At 41.4% G+C, this 19628-nt stretch overlaps 1 protein-coding gene across 1 annotated transcript in view; it reads left to right on the top strand.

Moving 5' to 3' along the window:
- Nucleotides 1-19628, top strand: part of SNX31 (sorting nexin 31) — a 69996-nt gene extending 50368 nt beyond the window's left edge. The window contains exons 10-14 of the mRNA XM_047088847.1: nt 1069-1272; nt 7292-7405; nt 10270-10347; nt 16883-16939; nt 19536-19628. Coding sequence (XP_046944803.1) covers nt 1069-1272; nt 7292-7405; nt 10270-10347; nt 16883-16939; nt 19536-19628 — 546 coding nt within the window. The remainder of the gene's footprint in view (nt 1-1068; nt 1273-7291; nt 7406-10269; nt 10348-16882; nt 16940-19535) is intronic.

Consider the following 19628-nt stretch of genomic DNA (forward strand, 5'->3'; position numbering starts at 1 on the left):
CTTCATGTGGTCCTTGAAGGGACTTGGCCCCCCTTCAAAAAAGGATCTGGAAAGTGCCAGGTTGTCACTGGGTGATCTTCTTTCTTCTTTGACCACGTGTTAAAGTGAGAACTGCTTTTTCTGAGCGCGCCTCTCGCACAACATCAGGCAGGACCCTGGCGAAAGCTGGAAGAACAAGATCGAGAGAGGTCCCCAAGCTAATATCAGCTTACTTAAAAGCAGTGGTTAATAATAACACTTTGTTACAAAAATGAAAAGTCCTAGGAATAGATGTTGTCAGGACAGGGTGCCTGGACCACACTTGTGAACTGCAACTATCCTCTGTCCTTAAGCCAAGTCAGAAGCAGAGGGAAAGCTAAACCTTAAAAGTCACATAAAGGTGTTCCCTTGACACTTTCGGGCTGTCTGTAACCCTACTTAGAAAGCAGACTCACTCTCTCATTGCCACTCGCAAAATCTCTTCCTCTGACAATTCATATATTCATCATATAGAGCAGACTGTAAAAACTAACTACGTTCTTCCTACATAGACCTCAGCTTAGTTAAAAACAAAAAAAAATTTTTTAAGGAGGCTCCACACCCAACATGGGGCTTGAACTCAAGACCCTGAGATCAGGAATCACATGCTGTATGCACTGAGCCAGCCAGGTGCCCCAACAGCATATTAAATATACGCTTTTTGCGTATTTTGCTGTTGTAACCTGCTGAGATAGAATCATATCTACTCCTTCATTTGGTTCACTCTATTCGTCTCCATTCATCGTTCACTCCCTGAATATTTTCACTCCCACTATGTACCGAGCACTGCAACAGAAGAGACACAATGGTGAATGAGGCAGAAATGGTCCCAGCCCTGGCGGGACACACCGTGAACTTCCCCAGGCCTTATTATGACAGGGAGCACAAGGGACACCGTCTTCATTTGTATCATCCAGAAAAAAAAGGCGCTTTCACGGCGACTCCGTCCCATGTGTGCTCCTAGAATGGCAGTAGCTTCCGGCATGAGGCTGTTCCCTTTTTCAAGTCCTCTTTTGCTTCTTCCGACCTGCCCCCGCCCACCCCATGCAGTTTTTGGAGCTGTCCCAAGAGGTACGGCACTATGGATACCTGCAGCTGGATCCCTGTACCTGTGACTACCCGGAACCAGGCTGTGGGGCCGTCCTTTCTGTCGGCAATGATGAGATCAGCTGCTGCATAACCCTGCCTGATAACCAGACCCAGGAAATCATCTTCCAGATGAGCAGAGTGAAGTGCTGGAAGGTCACTTTCCTCGTAAGTATCTTGGCACTTTGCCTTCCCCAGGATTTAAAGTCTCAACCCGTGGTTTCAAGATCCTAGTGTTCTGGGGTGACACAGTTGGGACTAGGGACATAGGCCTGCCATTTGTATCACTCTCTTGAGTGGGCTGGCATCTAAGCCATATTAAGCATCACCTAAGGTAAAACCTGTCAACGGGCTGGTACGAGGGTCCCAACCATAGCGGTAGAGACGCCCGTCTCTCCACTTTGCAGCAGCAGGCTTCTCTACTGCCGGAAGGGTGGCTCTTGTGATACAGCCCATAGAAACAACGGCTACTGCTTATTGAGTACTCACTACATCCTCAGTACGGACGAGATCTTTACCCTCGGAAACTGGACGCCGACCAGTAGAGCTCTTCTCAAGGATCCCTGGCATCATCCTGCCATTGCCGTCTCCTCCCAGAAGAAACCCTGCGATCAGATTTATTGAGTGCCTGCTTTGTCCCGGGTGCTCTCCCGGATGCTGCCACATCTGGTATTCAATTCAATTCTCGCAATAACTCAGTGAGCTGAGTGGGATTATCCCCTTTACGCGGGAAGCCAGATTAACTGGTAGAGGTGAAACACTATTAGAGCAACCGTGACCCCCAGTTGCTAAATCCATGGAATCCACGGGGAGTTTTTAGCTGGCACGATACTAGACCTCTCTGTGGCATTTGACTCTGTCAACCATTTCTTCCTTCTCAAAATTCCCTCTCCTCCCCACCCCCCCGCCCCCCCCCACCAGTTTTGGGTCTGCTTCTTCCTCTGAGCACTTCTGAAGTGCTGGCTTCTCCTGGGGTTCCATTTCCATCTTTCCTCTATGTCTTCCCTGAAAGCAGTTATCCACGTCCCTGTCGAAACGTCCATTATTTCCTAACGCCTTCTGGACATCTTCACCAGATGTCTCACAGGCATCTCAAACTCGGCCTTTCCCCAAACCAGACTCGCCCTTCCCCTCTCATGCCCATCCTAGAGACCTTCCTCCTATGTTCCCCATCTTGGTAAACAGGACTTCAACCACCACCTGCTAAATGTCAAACCAGCAATCTTGACATTATCAGCATATGATTTCAGTCTTTTACATTGATGGGAACTTGTGTTGTGGCTCCGAATCGGGTCTGTCTTGGTAAATGTTCCATGTGCTGTTGAAAAGTGTGCGTATGTGTATTCTGCCACTATTGGGTGGAATATTCTAGAAGTGTCAATTAGATCAACCAGTTGATAGTGTTTAAGTCGCCTGCATCTTTATGTATTTTCTACTTGTTCGGTCAGTTATTGAGAGAAGAAGAAGGTTAACACCTTCAAACGCAATTGTGGATTTATCTATTGCTTTGAGTTTTATCCGTTTTTTCCCTGTTTTCCTACCTTTTGATGAAACTAAGTATTTTATGATTCCATTTATATATACCATTTTTAAGCTATGTCCTTTCATTTATTTATGGTTACTTTAGAGTTTATAAAGTACTTTTTTAACTTATTACATTCTACTTTTAATCATTATACCACTTTGCAAAGTATAAAAAACCTTACAATAGTCTACTTCTATTACCCCTTTTGTAATATTGTCATACTTTATTTTGACATGTATACATAACCTCATGCTACATTATAATTATCTTTGCTTTTATTTTTCAAAAATTTTTAATGTTTATTTTTGAGAGAGAAGGAGAGAGAGAGACAGAGCTTGAGCAGGGGAGGGGCAGACAGAGAGGGAGACACAGAATCTGAAGCAGGCTCCAGGCTCTGAGCTGTCAGCACAGAGCCCTACACGGGGCTCGAACCCACGAACCGTGAGATCATGACCTGAGCTGAAGTCGGACGCTTAACCGATTGAGCCACTCAGGCTCCCCATAATTATTTTTGCTTTTAAACAGTTGAATCTTTTCAGTTAAACTTTTAATTTTGACGTAATTGTAGGTTTGCATGCAGTTGTGAGAAATGGTACAGAGATCCTGTGTAGTTTCCCCCCACTTTTCTCCAGTTGTTACGTCTTGCAAAACTACAGTACAAACAATATCAACACCACAATATTGGCATTGATACAGTCAAGAGTTGGAACATTTTCATCATCACAAGAACCCCTCACGTCAGCCTTTTATAGCTCTACCTACTTTCTCTCACCACACCTCTCCTTAGCCCCAACAAACCGCTGATCTGTTTGCCATTTCTATAATTGTGTGATTTCGGGAGTGTTAGGTAAAACTTTGGAGGTGACGGATATATTCATTACCTTGATTGTGGTGATGGTTTCATGACTGTACCCATATGTCCAAACTCATTAAATTGTGTATATTAAACATGTTCAGTGTTTTTTTTTTTTTTACATCAGGTATACCTCAATCAAGCTCTTTATTAAAAAACAGAAACACTCATAAAACAGTTATGTATTGATCAGTAGATGAAAATGTTGTAGCCACACGTTTGCAGGAACCTGGCCCCGTATTTCCCCTGGAACAATGATTCAGTGTTCAGTATTTCACTATGTACAGTGGCTTCATAGAACACGACTACTGTGAATAATAAGAATTGACTATATTTAGGATGTAAAAATATAAACAAAAACAAAGAATTGATTCCCTTAAAAATGTTCTGTAATGGAATCATATGGCATGTAGCCTTTAGGACTGGCTTTTCTTTACTTGGCGTAATTCTTTGGTAATCCATTCAGATTGTTGTTTATATCAGTAGTTTGTTTCTTTTTATTGCTGAGCAGTATTCCATGGTATGGAATGGATGAGATTTATTTAACCATTCACCCAATAAAACGTATCTGGTTGTTTCCAGTTTTTAGCTGTTATGAATAAAGCTCGTGTAAATGTTCATATATATGTTTTGGAGCACAAATCTCCATTCCTCTGGCGTAAACTCAGGAGTGCAACTGCTAGGTTATATGGGAGTTGCATGTTTAGTTTTTTTTAAGACTGAACAGTTTTCAAGGTGTCTGTGCTAATTTACATTCCCGCCAGTGATATACGAGCCATCTTGTTTCTCTGCGTCCTCATCAGCATTTGATGTCACTGGTTTTATTTTAGTGTGTAATGATATTTCATTGTGATTTTCATTTGTATTTCCCTCGTGGCTGATAATGTTGACCGCCTTTTCATGTGCTTATTTGCCATCTGTATATCTTCTTTGGTGAAATTTGTTTTTCATATCTTTTGCCTATTTTCTAATTGAGTTGTGGTTTTTTTTACTGCTATTTTAAGAGTATTTCATACATTGTAGATACTAGTCTTTTGTTGGATATGTGGCCTGCAAATACTTTCTCTCACTCTGTAGTTTTTCATCCTCTTAACAGGGACTTTTGCAGAGCAAAAGTTTTTAATTTGATGAAGTCTAATTCATCAGTTTTTCCTTTTATGGACCGTGCTTTTCAGTGTCAAGTCTAGGAACTCTTTGCCAAACTCTAGATCCTGAAGATTTTTTCTTAGAGTTTTTTTCCTAAAGGTTTTATAGTTATAGGTCATACATTTAAGCCCATGACTCACTCTGAGTTAGTTTTCATAGAGGGTGTGAAACTCAGAACCACGTTCCCTTTCCTGCCTGCGGAAGAGCACTTGCTCTGACGCCTTTTGCTGCAAAGGCTGTCCTTTAACTGAATTGCTTTTGCACCTTTGTCGGATATCAGTTGGGCACATGTGTGTGGACTTATTTCAGGGTTCTCTATTGTATTCTATGATGTATGTGTCTGTCCCTCCACCGGTACCACACAGTCATTGTGTTCCTTTGTAACCGCTTTATCAAGATATAACCTACATACCATGCAATTCACTTGTGTGAAGTGTACAATTCGGGGGAATTTCATACGTTCACAGAGTTTCACATCCATCACCATAATAAATTTTAGAGTATTTTCATCACCTCAAAAAGAAGCCCCCATGCCCCTTAGCTCACATCTGTGTCCCCATTCTACCAGCCCTAAGAAGGTACTAATCTGCTTGTCTTGATAGATGGACCCATTCTGAATATTTCATTATTAAGTTTATTTATTTATTTTGAGAGAAAGAACGTACGCACGCATGCACCTGAGTAGGGCAGGGGCAGAGAGAGAGGGAGAGAGAGAATCCCAAGCAGGCTCCACGCTGTCAGCACAGAGCCTGACGCGAGGCTTGATCTCACAAACCACAAGATCGTAACCTGAGTCAAAATGAAGAGTTGGCCACTTACCCGACTGAGGTGCCTAGGCGCCCCTGAATATTTCATTATTCATGGAATCATATATGATCTTTATGACTGGCTTCCTTTACTTAGCATAATATTTCCACAGTTTACCCTATCATAGCATGTATCAACACTTTATCCTTTTCGTGGTCAAATAATATCTTGCTGTATGGCTATACCGAATTTTGTTTATTCATTCATTCATTAACGGACATTTGGGTTGTTTCTATCTTTTGGTTGTTATGAGTTATGTTGCTATGAACATTTGTGTACAAGTTTTTATGTGGACATAGGCTCTCATTTCTCTTGGGTATATGATTAGGAGTGGAATTGCCAGTACCATAGTGGTATTTTTATGTTTAACTTTGTGAGGAACTTCTAGGCTGTTTTCCAAATAGTCTGCTCCATTTTAAATATCCACCTGCTGTGTACGAGGGTCCTGTCCACACAGGCACAGATCATTGTTCAACCAAAGATCTGAAAAGAGCTCTCGGAAGCTCTTTGTCTGTATCAGTCCTTGTCTTTGGTCCTTTTCTCCACAAATTCTAAACTCAGCTTCAAACTCTTATCTCCTTCTCCTCAACTCAGCAAGACCTCTGGGCTCGGTTTGAGTCTCTTTCCCTGCACTGCATTCTGGAAACTCCTCCAGGCAGTGAGCTCGGTAACGATAGGGCTCACCTCATGTGTTTTCCTTCTCCTTGGGTTGACAGAACTGGATTATCTGTTGTTCGGTGTCTGAAAACGGCTATTTTTCAGTTCATATTTTACCCTGCTGCTCTCAGATCAATATTTCTAAAATATAAATCTGTGTGATTATCCAGCTTTTCAAATCTGTTCATGCATGTCTGCTGCCTTCAAGATGAAGTTTAGACTCCTTAACTTAGCTTATAAAACCTGTAACAGCTAGGGCTTTTTTTAGTGGCCAGCAATAGAAACCAACACTTCTGGCCCCAGTGGAAAAAAAAAAAAAGAGAGAGAGAGAATTTATTGGAGGGATATGTGAAAACCCACTGATTTAAAGGAAAGGCTGAAGCAGAGGCTTAGGAAAGTCAAGAACCAAAGGAGCTCAAGGTTTCTAGGAAACCAGAATTCTTTATCAGGACCTGCTCTTTGGATCTCTCCACTCTGGAATCAAATAAGGGGCATAGAGAGTATTTGTCCAATTGCCCTGAACTTGGGTAATGTGTGTCCCCCCTCCAGGAGGGCAATATTCCCTGACAGTCCTACCTAGATGGCCACAGCAGAGGAGAGGTTCTCCCATGGGCATGAGACTCCATTACGAGGAGAAAGGAGGATAGAAGCTGTATAGCAAAACTCCAAGCTGCTTCCTACAGAGCTTTCAGGATCTGGCCCCAGGCTGCCTCTTTTCTCACGGCCCTACACGTCTTGCATTCTGGGCTTTGGCACCACACTTGATCTCTTGCCACATTTCCAGTGTGCCAGGTCCCCCCCTGCCTCGGTGCATTTGCACTTGTTATTTCTTCTTCTAGGAACCACTTGTGCCCCCAGAACCCCGCCCCCACCCCCACCCCCACCCCACCACCCCAAAAAACCCACAACAAACTTGGGAATTTTCTACTGCTGCTGCTCAGATACCAGCCCCCTTCAGGAAGCCTGCCTTTACACTCCTAGTCTGGATTACATGCCCATCCTACTTCCTTCCATAGACCTGTGTTTGCTTCCCTTGTAATACTTAACATAGCAAACTGTGGTGACTTACTTTCATAGCCCCTTCTAGACTGTTGGCTTCTTGGGAATAGCCACAGTATCACTTGTTTTGATATTTTGCCCGGCACATAATAGCCACCTAGTTTTCTATTGAATATTAAATAATCTCTCTTCCTCTGTAGGGAACTCTGCTGGATGTGGATGGACCTCAGCGAACTCTCAACCAGAACTTAGAGCTCAGATTTCAGTATAGTGAAGACAGTCATTGGCAATGGTTTGTTATTTACACCAAACAGGTGAGTTCTCAGGACAGAGCATGAGCCCCTGTGCTGAAATGCTCTCTTGCCTGCTGGGGTGAACAAAGCACATTATCCTAACCCATCCAGAGCAGAGTTCTAGAATACACTGTACACTCCATTTTTGGCCTATAAGACTGCTTAATTTGTTTATTTTTTGTTTTATTCTACTAGTCACTGCAGCCTTCATGTCAATTTGGGAAATGCATTAAGTTACTAAATAACAGAAGACTCAACTAATCGTGGCTCAGACCAAGGGCTGGTGAACTTTTTCTCAAAGGGCCAGATGATAAATATTTTAGTTTTGGGATCCATATGGCCTCTGTTGCAACTACTCAACTCTGTTGTTGGAGTGCAAAAGTAGCCCCAGACAATATGTGAACAAATGGGTACAGCTGTTTTCCAACAAAAATGTGTTTGTAAAAACAAGTGAGGGGCTGGATTTATTGATCTCTGACTCAGACAATATAGATTTTTATCATCTACACTTAATAAGAATACTAGAGGTAGATGATTGACATCCCTATCATAAAAGCTATCCCTTTTATCTAGAAGGCAAAAACTTTGCCTCAGAAGCCCCCACAGACTTTCCATTAGGTCTCATTGGTCAGAGCTGGGTCACATGACCACTCCTAGCTGCAAGGGAGTCTGGGAATCAAGTATTTACCAAAAAGAACAGAATTTGTGATCAGCTTAGAGTAAGCATGAGCTGGGCACTTTGTCATCAGACAAAATCAAGGTTCTGCTGGGAGGGGAGAGAGCTGTTGGGGAGCAAACTCTCCAGGTCTTCCATTAAAGTTGGAGCAAACATTTTAAGATTTCATTTTCTAAACAACAAATTCAATTGAAAAATTCTATGAACTAACTTAAGCTATTTCAAATTGGAATCAAAATTACAGATATTCTAAAACGAAACCAAAATATCAAAGCAATCTTTGTGGCAGCATTACATTCAACTTAAGTCACTGGTGATCTCACTAAGTTCCAGGGAGCATTCTGGTTTCAGGTAACCAAAGGTCCCTGAGAATCTCTACCTCCCGTATAGTTGCAAATCATGATATACCACACACCAAGGTCCTCTGAAAAACATGAAGTGCTAACCAAAGTCTAGATTAAAGAGATGGGCCCTCAGTTTCACCTTGAATATGAAACATCCTTAGGGAAATGGTAGCATGGTTTGCAGTCACTTGGAGAGATGCAAGGTAGATCTTGGCAGTGAAATCATTTCCCCTTGCCTAGAATGCTAACCACAGTAGTTAAATTTTATTATCATCTTTTAATCTAGTCTGTACCAAATGAGTTGAAGCCACTATACAGAGTGTAATAAACATTCTTTTAAAGGATTCCTAGTAGGGTCTTATTTCCTTTGGAGTGTGGATTTATTGATATGTACCCAAGAGCTATGTATGCAAAAGGCAGAAATACAGCTCGTTTGCCTTGCAAACACAAATGAGGGCTTGGACCCCAATATCTTCTAGATTCTTTAAACAAAAGCTCAGTGCCTTCATATTTAATAAATCCTACCTGATTTATAGCTAAGTCTTAACGTACATATCTGTGCACATTTTATAGGAATATGGAATCGGTTCACACCTTACGGGGCATTATTAAACACCTCTCCTACCTGTATCAACTCAGATTATATTGTTTAACTATTTCATACCCTGGTTTTGTGTAGGTTATATATGTACACAGATAAACAGGGTTAGTTCTTAACTGAATCAGGAAATCAAAATTTGTTTTTGTGTATAAATCCCACATCTGTTACTCTTTTCCTTATTGGTAGCAGTACCTTTCTTTTCTACTTCCTTTCTCTCCCCTTAAATAAAATAAATTCCTGTCATGCTCTACAGTCCTGCAAGACTTTGAGATGCTGTCTGTATGTAGCCATTCTCCCTCTAATTCTACTTTCTATGTCCTATCCTCCAAGGGTCTCTGCTTTGGCTACCATCCCGACTTGGGTTTTCTCTCTTCCCTTTCTTCTCCTCTCCATCATCCCCCCCACCCTCCCCAGTGCAGTGACCATCCTTGAGCACAAACTTATGCTAAGGTCCTATGACCACAAGCTTTGAGCTTTGTTGTCTCAAACTTTCGTAGGGCCAAAGGAGAAAGGTACAAGCCAAGAATTGAGAGCAGAACAAAAGAGAAAGAGGATTCGTGGGAAAGAAGCAAGTGGGGAAATCGTAGGGAACCTTAAGTTGGCACATGGGGTGAAGATCTTGGAAAGAGGAAACCCTAGCGTTTGTATGACAAGATGTCTAACGTCTGTGTCTTGGCACTAACAACGACGAGCCAACAAAAAGCCACAAGTGATATTGGGGGCAACCATCAGTCTTAAAAGTGAGTGATTAAAGATACCAGAAAAATAGGAAAGTGATAAAAAAACAAAATTTTTTTTAGTTCATAAAAGCCATAAGGTGTTAATATACCCTTTCAAATATACAGGTTACTATTTATACCTGGTAATAGGTCTCTCAATAATCATGCATACGATTAAATATAAGATTGACCATCATCGGTTGATTTGATTACAACAATAAGCAGTTTTTATTATTTGTTGCTTGTAAGACATGAGCAGCTTACAAAGTAAAAAATAGGGGGGAGTTTTAAGAGGGAAAAAGATTAGTAAATGTAATGAGTTTTCTGTCTTTTTAAAAATTTACTGTAAGTATATCTATGTAATTGAGAAAATGTATGGCTACTAGCTAATTGCATCGTATGCAAATTTATGGAAATTAAAAAAGAAATTTAAATTCTTAAAAGTGTACTCTTGGAGAGCAGAGCTCAAAATCTGCCTTGTGGTGTGAGGAGAGAAGAAAGACGATCTCTTCAGCTGAGACACTTCTTTATTTCTGGATTTTCAGGCTTTTTTGCTGAGTAGCTGCTTGAAAAAGATGATCTCAGAAAAGACGGTAAAGCTAGCTGCAGAGAATCCAGAAATGGTAAGTGCTCTTATCCGTGTATATTTTTCAGTTAAGTTCCCACCATCAGCCTATACTAACTTACACTGATGAATGCTGGTCCTCAAGGGAGGAACGTGACCTCCCAGAAGTGAGCTCCTCTGCCTTCTGGGAGCTCAGTCTTTAGAATTCAAGCCATTTTTCCAAGACAGGTGTCCTTACGTTGCTGAGAACTCTCCAACCCTCTACTCTGTATTCTTGTATTTCTGCTTTCCCCCAAATGAAAGATTCCAGATTTACCATAAAAACTACCTCATAAGGTCAGGATCCTGAGAGGTCTGCAACATAGCAGCGATGAACTTCAATAAGCTCTCCAGTTTTGTCTCTAGAAAGAACTCACAGCTTCTTGAAATTTCCACCGTGCCAAATTAAGATGCCGTTAGCAGTTGGAAGAAGCCATAGAGTGAAAGAAGCTCTCAAGGCTATAAATTTTTCTCAGTGTAAGATTAAACTTTGCTTTTCTAGTCTGCATCTCTTCAATAAAGGCCTAGTAACTCCTTGCAAAGGTTGGTGTCAAGCTCTAAAAAGAGACACTGAGATATTAAACTTGTCTATTTGCCTTGTCGCCATCATGATATGAGCATATCCCAATAAGACAGTACAGTTTATGTTTTAAAAATGATTACAGGGGCTCCTGGGTGGCTCAGTCGGTTGAGCGTCTGACTTCGGCTCAGGTCATGATCTCACGGTCTGTGAGTTCGAGCCCGCGTCGTGCTCTGTGTCGACAGCTCGGAGCCTGGAGCCTGTTTCGGATTCTGTGTCTCCCTCTTTCTCTGACCCTCCCCTGTTCATGCTTTGTCTCTCTCTGTCTCAAAAAAATAAATAAACGTTAAAAAAATTTTTTTTAAATGATTACAGGGGTGCGTGCGTGGCTCAGTCGGTTAAGTTTCCGGCTTTGGGTCAGGTCACGCACGCACTGTTTGTGAGTTTGAGCCCTGCATCAGGCTGTCTGCTGTCAGCGCAGAGCCTGCTTTGAATCCTCTGCCTCCCTCTCGCTGGTTCTCTCCTGCTCATGCTCACTTGCGCTCTCTCTCTCTCTCTCTCAAAAAATAATAATAATAATAATTAATTAAAAATATTTTTAAAAAATGATTACAAATACTAAAGCCTGGTTGACGTTTATAAACGTATTTTTTTTTTCAAAATGTTATATGATCTTTAAAAATGCAACAGAAAACATTTGGAAATGTTCCCTAATATTTTCATTTAAATTGAGTCCTCTCTAAGAAGATGGGTGATGTCTTCAGTTTAACATTGCTCTTTCCTAGATTTTGCAGCTTTTTTCTAAGAAAATAGTTGCACTTTACCCTTACTTCTCATTCTTCTAGAACTGAAAATATTTTCCCAGGGAAAATAAAATTCACTCCCCCCTTGGTATTTGAAGAATTCAAAATGTATTATAGCATAGCAAATCAAAGCAATAAAAGAATTGTGGATGCTCTTTTTAATTTTTTTTTTTTTACATTTACTTATTTTTGATAGAGACAGAGCACAAGTGGGGAAGGGGCAGAGAGAGAAGGAGACACAGAATCTGAAGCAGGCTCCAGTCTCTGAGCTGTCAGCACAGAGCCCAACGCCGCGGGGCTCGAACTCCCAAACTGCGAGATCATGACCTGAGCTGAAGTCGGATGCTTAATGGACTGAGCCACCCAGGTGCCCCTGGATGCTCTTTTTAAAAGAGTAATAAAATCTAACCTCTTAGGATGGACCCCCTTAGGCTCCACTTATTATATATATATATATATATATATATATATATATATATATATATATATATAAAGAAGAAGAAAGAGAAAAGTAATTAACTGAAGTAGCCCCGTTAAAAGGGAGAAGTGCTCTCAAATGTGGCTGAATAAAATGCAAGCCACTTGATGCAGGAAATACTTGTACAATGAATAGCTAAAGAGTTTGCTAAATAATAAGAGAAGGTAGTGACCTATTTAAAGTTTTCAAGAAAAACAACCACACTAACTACATTCTTCAGATTTGCACACAAATTGAAATCTACACTTTCTCTGTGGCTGATGGTGAAATCAGCATGTCAGTCAGTACTTGCTTTATCCTAATACTTCACAAGTTTTATTTCCACAAACGCTTTCTCTTCCCTTTCTTTCTTATTCTGGTTCTTGAAAAGTTAAACCCTTCTTCTGGAAAACTGGGCTTTCAAGGGGATGTTGTTGGGATAGTCCACCCTTAAACTTGAAATCTCATCTACAAATGCCTGGGTAGAATGAGACCCCGGAAGGTGAAAAGAGCAGACAGATTGGCTCTCGGAACGTATGCTGGGTTCTGGGCTTCCTCACAAAGTATAGAACAAGTCATTTTGTGGAACTTAAAGTAGCCATATAAATTCATGACTGTGACATCCACTCATTTTCTAGGTAAACACGTAAAGTCTGAATTGACCCATATCACTTATAAAAGGCTTGTATGGACTATGCAAGGCAGAATAGATTCCAAGATTTTGATCATCATGAAGAATCAGGAGGGGGGAGAGAAATTAAGGAAGCTGTAACTTAATGAGCCCCACAAAAAAAGCAGATCGTCCCTAGAAGCAGATTAAATAGTACTACTTTATCCTAGTAAGAAGGAAGATGTGGAAAGAAGAAATTTGTGCTAACTTAACTAACTTAGTTAGCTCTAGGCGATGCTTTCAAAGGTAAGACCTGAACCATTTCCGAAGAGATTGTTAAAATTTGAAGTCAAACAGGGGCACCTGGGTAGCTCAGTCAGTTAAGCGTACGACTTTGGCTCAGGTCATGATCTCACGGTTTGTTGGTTCAGAGCCTGGAGCCTGCTTTGGATTCTGTGTCTCCCTCTCTCTCTCTCTGCCCCTCCCCCTCTCACATTCTGTCTCCCTCTCTCTCTCTCTCTCAAAAATAAACATTAAAAAAATTAAAAAATTTTTGAAGTCAAACAAATGTACTAAAAAAAATGTAAACACAACAACAAAATCATGTTACATTCTTAAAGGCAGTATTAACTACAAATCAGAAAGGGAAAAAATAGGGGCGCCTGGGTGGCGCAGTCGGTTAAGCGTCCGACTTCAGCCAGGTCACGATCTCGCGGTCCGTGAGTTTGAGCCCCGCGTCGGGCTCTGGGCTGATGCTCAGAGCCTGGAGCCTGTTTCTGATTCTGTGTCTCCTTCTCTCTCTGCCCCTGCCCTGTTCATGCTCTGTCTCTCTCTGTCCCAAAAATAAATAAACGTTGAAAAAAAAAAATTTTAAAAAAAGAAAGGGAAAAAATGTAACATTCTTTTTAGAGCTACACTCCTACACAAAAACCTTTAATAAATGAATTTTGTTAGTATTTGCTACTCGTAACTAGAACAGAATTTTAAGAATTATTTTATTGGAAAATAAAATGTATTTGTCAGGAGTAGGTTAGGCTACATATAACAAAGAACAAAACAAGACAGAAGAAGGGTCCCACGCAAAATAAAAGTTTGTGTCTCTCTCAACTAAAAGAAGTCCAGAGGTAGGCGGTCTCCGGCTGGGATAGCTGCTCCATAATGTCACCAGAGACCTTTCTGCTCTTCCATTTTTAGTGTGTGGCTTTTACTTCATGTTGAAAATGGCTGCTGGAGCTCCAGTCATTACATCCACATTCTAGGTGACAAGTATAAATGGAAAGTATGAATGGTTCATATCTTTTCTTTAAGGAGGAGTCTCTGAAGTCCCACCGAGTTTCTGCTTGGCTCATTGGCTAAGAGTTAGTCACACCACAGGCCAACACCTAGCTGCAGGGAATCTGGTAAATGTAGTCTTTTGACAGAGTATGCTGTCTCTCCAAATAAGTTTGGGTGGTATCACTAAGAAGGAAAGGCAGAATGGATAATACAGTAGGCTACAGCAATCTCTGCCATTGAAAGAAATCTAAAAGACATTAAGAAAAGAAGGCAGATGTATTTTATGCAATCCATGTGTTCCTAATGAATTTCTGAAAATGTATCATTATTATTATCTTGTATATTGAACCATAATCTGAATATATGAGAGGTATCAGGCATAAGATGGTGAATAATTTTCTGAGTTGAAAAACAATTTATATTTTTAATAATCCATACCTAATTTGTCTTATTAGCTTGTATATTTTCTTCCTTAGATTTACTAAAAAGTGGGTCTGAATCTCTAAGTTGGTTTTCTGGAAAATGGCAAAGCACCAAACGGCTTTATGATTCTGGCTTGCCTCATACCTCACACCCCCAGCGCCAACTACCATCACCATATGTATTTTTCTCTCCACTTCTCTTTCATTTGGAGCAAGATCAGACTATGTAAAAGGTCACTGGGCTCAGAGATCATGATGTAAAGTGTGTTTCTGTTACGTGGCAAAGAGGGGAAACACCAAGGGCAGTGTTATCTGAGGTCCCAAGAATGTCAGCCTTTGAATAGTTGGTGTTGTCTAGAAAACAGAAGAAGTACAGACATACTACGGCTCTCTTGAGAATGGCCTGAGCATGGCAGGTGGACAAAATTTTGGAGAGCCAGGGGGAAATTACCGTGTGGGAATAAGTAGTTAGATTATCAACAGAAACTACCTGGGCATGTAGGAATACCACATTATGACAAAAGGATTTGCTCTCTTTTCCCCTCCCCCAACTTTATTCCCCCTCGTAGATAAAATGTTTAAAGCCTTTCTTGAAGTAAGTAGGAAATAGATTGTATCAGAAATTGCTCGATAGTTTGTAGTGGGTTCTATTTTATTTATTTCGACATAAGGCAGGGGGGAAGGTGAAAGAGAACAGGGGAGAGAAACATTCTGAGCTGTTTTCGCCCATATTCTGTGTATTTCATTGCACGAGACTACTTCCAAGCTATAATGTAATATTGTAACCAATAACAATACCATAGCAAAACATGTAAGACAACAGGGCATTAATTTCTCATTTACCTTAATAACTGATTTCTTAAAGTTATTAAGGTAGGCTTCAAATATATGAACTTGTCTATTAAGAATACCAACCTAGAGGAAGTCCTCCGCATCCCACAAGGCAATCTATTTTATAACGGTACTAAGTTAACTGTAGTTAAAAGACAGTGACCCTCGGGGCGCCTGGGTGGCGCGGGGGCAGTCGGTTAAGCGTCCGACTTCAGCCAGGTCACGATCTCGCGGTCCGTGAGTTCGAGCCCCGCGTCAGGCTCTGGGCTGATGGCTCAGAGCCTGGAGCCTGTTTCCGATTCTGTGTCTCCCTCTCTCTCTGCTCCTCCCCCGTTCATGCTCTGTCTCTCTCTGTCCCCAAAAAAATAAACGTTGAAAAAAAAAAATTAAAAAAAAAAAAGACAGTGACCCTCTTTTGCAGGGTCACGTTCTTTATCTCACCTACTTTGAAATGTTCCACCCTGTACTCTCATGAATAGTAATCAATAATAAGCAATTAATTCACACCTCAATCGTTCACTTACAAATGCCTATATTTATGATTATGCTTATATTCATAACATAGGTTGGGAACTGAGGATCCAGAGTCAAGGAGTTTGTGGGAGGAGAAAGGCAATTAGTAAGGAGGCCTTATGGCTAGAGAGTGATACATTGAGACGGGCACATAATGCTAGTTGCTTAGAATCGTGTTCTTTTCCTCTAAGAAGAGTCAAAGAACTCTTTCTCCCCCACCCTGCTCTGTGCCCTGGAGACTGATCTCTGTGTGCTACAACCTTGCTCCCTGGCCTCCCACTGGGCTCACCCGCTGGGAAAACCCAGCGAGACTGGAGTGTGGAAGAAAAGTGAGATGGGCGGAGGGGGGTGGGTATTTCTCCAGTTCTGTCCCTGCTGGGTCTCTGTGGCTGGCACAGCCTTCTGCTGAGGGCCACGCTCCTGCAGGTGGCCTCTCCTCTCTGCAGTGATAGCTGCTCTCCGTCCAGTAGCAGCTGCTACCCTTGCCCCTTCAGGCCTAGACGTGGTAAAAATGACCCTCCAGCCCCTCACTGCTAGCCCCTGGGGGCTCCCACATCCCTTCATTGATTCACTTTAATCCTGCCCACACCTCCATTAAATAGTTCCTTTTTAAAACGCCCCTCAGGAGTGCACCATCTGTTTTCCGCCGGGACCCTGACTGTTATATTAAGTTTACCTTATGTACACGAGGTATATTCAAGTGTCTTGAACTTCAGTTTGATCTTCACTTGATTAATGGTGCCTTTTGATTAATCAAAGCCCCATTTGGCTTTGATTCAGCGTATGGATTGGAGCTCTGTGGATTATTTCAGGATTTAGGAGTTCATTTCGTGTGAAGTCCTTTTAGAAGCTGTGTTAAATCACAAAATCTATAGGCAGCCACCAGTGTTAAACATTAATCTGTGCTTCATGTTTGGGGGGCTCAATTTCTGCAACATTTGTACATTTGCAAATAAAGAGGGAATGTGCCGATGGGAAGCAGGTGTGCCTGCTGACTGGCGGCCTTCGAGACCATTAAGAGGATTATTGTGGAAGGGGAAATGTGCTAGTTAAATAGATTATTTGTGTGCTTGCTTCTTGCTTCTCCAGGCTGTGCTGACTGACATTTTACTAATCTATTTAGCAGATTGAAGTTCCAGAACAAGGCAAAAGTAAAAAATGCCACATTCAACAAAGCCAGGTCTGTGAGTAAAATTATGTAACTGATACATTATAATTTTTGATAAATCTGCCCTTTTCCCCCTTTAAGTAACCAAAGTCATTCTACTTTTAAGAAGCAGCCAGAATTTTCTTTCTCAGAAGCTCCTCCATGTAGGATTGGGCCAATTGGAGGACCATCACAGAAGTATGGTATTTTTACTGTGGTGCCCGGTAGAGCCAGGAGAAATGCTTTCCTGGATTTTTACATAGAAAATTTCCAAGAAGAACACAAAATTCTCTAGCAATTTTCTTCTATACTCAATACATTTTTTTTTTTTTTAAATCCTCTTTCTGGCTTACATTTTAGTTTCGTGAGTTCTCTGCAGTGGACTCTTCATACAACAACCTTTAAGTTTATTAAATATTGTTTGGAGCATTTAGGTCTGTTGGGCAGTTAACAATAACAGTAAATATCATAAAGAAAGCATTAGTAGGCACTTATAGCCAGGCACTGTTCTAAGCACTTTTATGTGGATTAACAATTCTCACCAAAGTCTTATAAATAAATCACTGGAGGTGATGTTCAAGTAGCATTTGAATGAACTCATTTGACTGGGAAGGTCCACTCTTTGTACATGCTCTGCTGTGTATATAAAGGTACTAAGTATATAAGTACAGTACTTATAAATATATAAGGCCCTTTCGTGAGTGAATAAGCTCAGGAAAAACATTGAAAAACAGACTAAATGTGGGGCGCCTGGGTGGCTCAGTCGGTTGAGCGTCCAAATTCGGCTCAGGTCATGATTTCACAGCTCCTGAGTTCGAGCCCCGCGGCAGGCTCTGTGCTGACAGCTCAGAGCCTGGAGCCTGTTTCCGATTCTGTCCGTCCCTCTCTCTCTGACCCTCCCCCGTTCATGCTCTGTCTCTGTCTCAAAAATAAATAAACGTTAAAAAAAAAACTTTTTTTAAAACCAGACTACATGCAAATCTTACTCTCTTTCGTAACAACAGCATTTCTGCCTGCTTAGGTCAGAAACAAGAGATAAGAACTCCACCATGCACTGGTGATGTGTCCTCAGGCAAATCAAAAAACTAAATGTTTAAGGGGCTCCTGAGGTGCTTATTAAAATGCAAATTCCTGGGCGCCACTCCAAAAGATTGATTTAGTAGATCGGCATGGGTAGTAAGCACACCAAGGGGGAACACTGCACCAAGCTTCAGTTTCTTTACCCGTAAAGTGTAGGTGGTAGGTGTTCACTCCATCGCTCAAATTCATCAGCAGCAGAGTGATAGCGCAGAGTTGTGGTTCTCGGTGAGCTGCACATTGGAGTTACCTGGGGAGCTCTAAAAACAAATGATGGCTGGGCCCCACCCTCAAAGACTCTGGTTTAGTAGGTCTACGGGCCTGGCAACACAATTTTTAAAAGCTCCTCATCTGGTCTAATGTACAGCCAGGACTGAAGCTATTATCCTAGAGCAGCGGTTCTCAAAGTGTGGTCTCTAGAGCAACAGCATCAGCATACCTTGGAAACTTAGACCTTTAAATTCTCAGGTCCCAAACCTACCTACTTCATCAGAAACCCTAGGGATGGGGGCCAGGAATCTGTGGTTTTAGCCCGCCCTCCAGATGCATCTGATGCATGTTCAGTTTTGAGAGCCACTCTTCCAAAACAACAGGCAGCACAATACACAGCACAACTATGATCGACATTGAAACTAATTCACGTGTCCTCTCTAATGAGCAGCAATGGTAAACGAAGCCAACCTCCCTCATGCTCCGAGCAGGGCCAGCATATCAGAAGGTGTCCAAGTATATTGAATCCCAACTTATTTAGCATACATGCATTCCATGTATGACTTATTCAGTCCCCATAACAACCCAGCTATTATTATTATCCTCGGTTTATAGCCAAGAGAACGGAACACAGAAAGGTTGAGGAGCTTGCTCAAGGTAACACAGGCAGTGAATGACAGAACCAGTAACAGAACTGAAGCACTCTTTGTTGTTTAACCCATCAGGTTTGTTTGTTCCTTTAGCCACTTTGCCATGGGTTCTATCAAGACAAATCCCTCATAGAAAAAAAATTAGCTTAGCTGCCCATTGAGGCACACGTATTTTACCAGGGACAAAACCATAGGCTTTGAGATTTCATAACTACTGAAAGCCAACTATTCACTCACTGAAGGTTTATAGCAACCATAACCTCTTAAAAAGTTTTAGAGTAACTATAAACCTTGTTAAAAATTTGTGTTTGTGTGGCGTATGCCCTAAAGATTTGGAGTGAAGTTAAAAATTGAAAGTTGCTTAGCTTTAAGAGAGGGGGGAGAAGGACAAGAGGCAGAGTTGAAATGTTACCTGGAGACATTCTGGTGCCTGGCAAGGCCTTCTGGACACGTCTACCTTGGCATACCAGCAGGAGGCACTCTCAGCCCGAAAACATATACACCTACCCCAAAGTAAAGCTTCTGCTGGAAAAAACCACTTGGAATAACCATTGTTTAAATAAGTGTAACCTTTCCTGTTGCCTTTTTAACAGTATTTTAACATTCTTGACTTTTTTATTGTTGTCATTATTGTTGTTATGGAAATTATTTCCTTTCTCATACATTCCTGACCTCTTTTTATTTCCTAACAGAAAGACTCTTCTCGTTTTCCACCAAGGAAAAGCAAGATTGAGATAGCCAAAGCTGACTGTGTTTTTGGGACCATAAAGGAAGAAGATCTTTGA

The sequence above is a fragment of the Lynx rufus genome, unplaced genomic scaffold (genome assembly GCF_022079265.1).
Source record: "Lynx rufus isolate CCGP_SWC_20201006 ecotype Redwood Valley unplaced genomic scaffold, mLynRuf1.p SCAF_26, whole genome shotgun sequence".
Taxonomy (NCBI): Eukaryota; Metazoa; Chordata; class Mammalia; order Carnivora; family Felidae; genus Lynx; species Lynx rufus.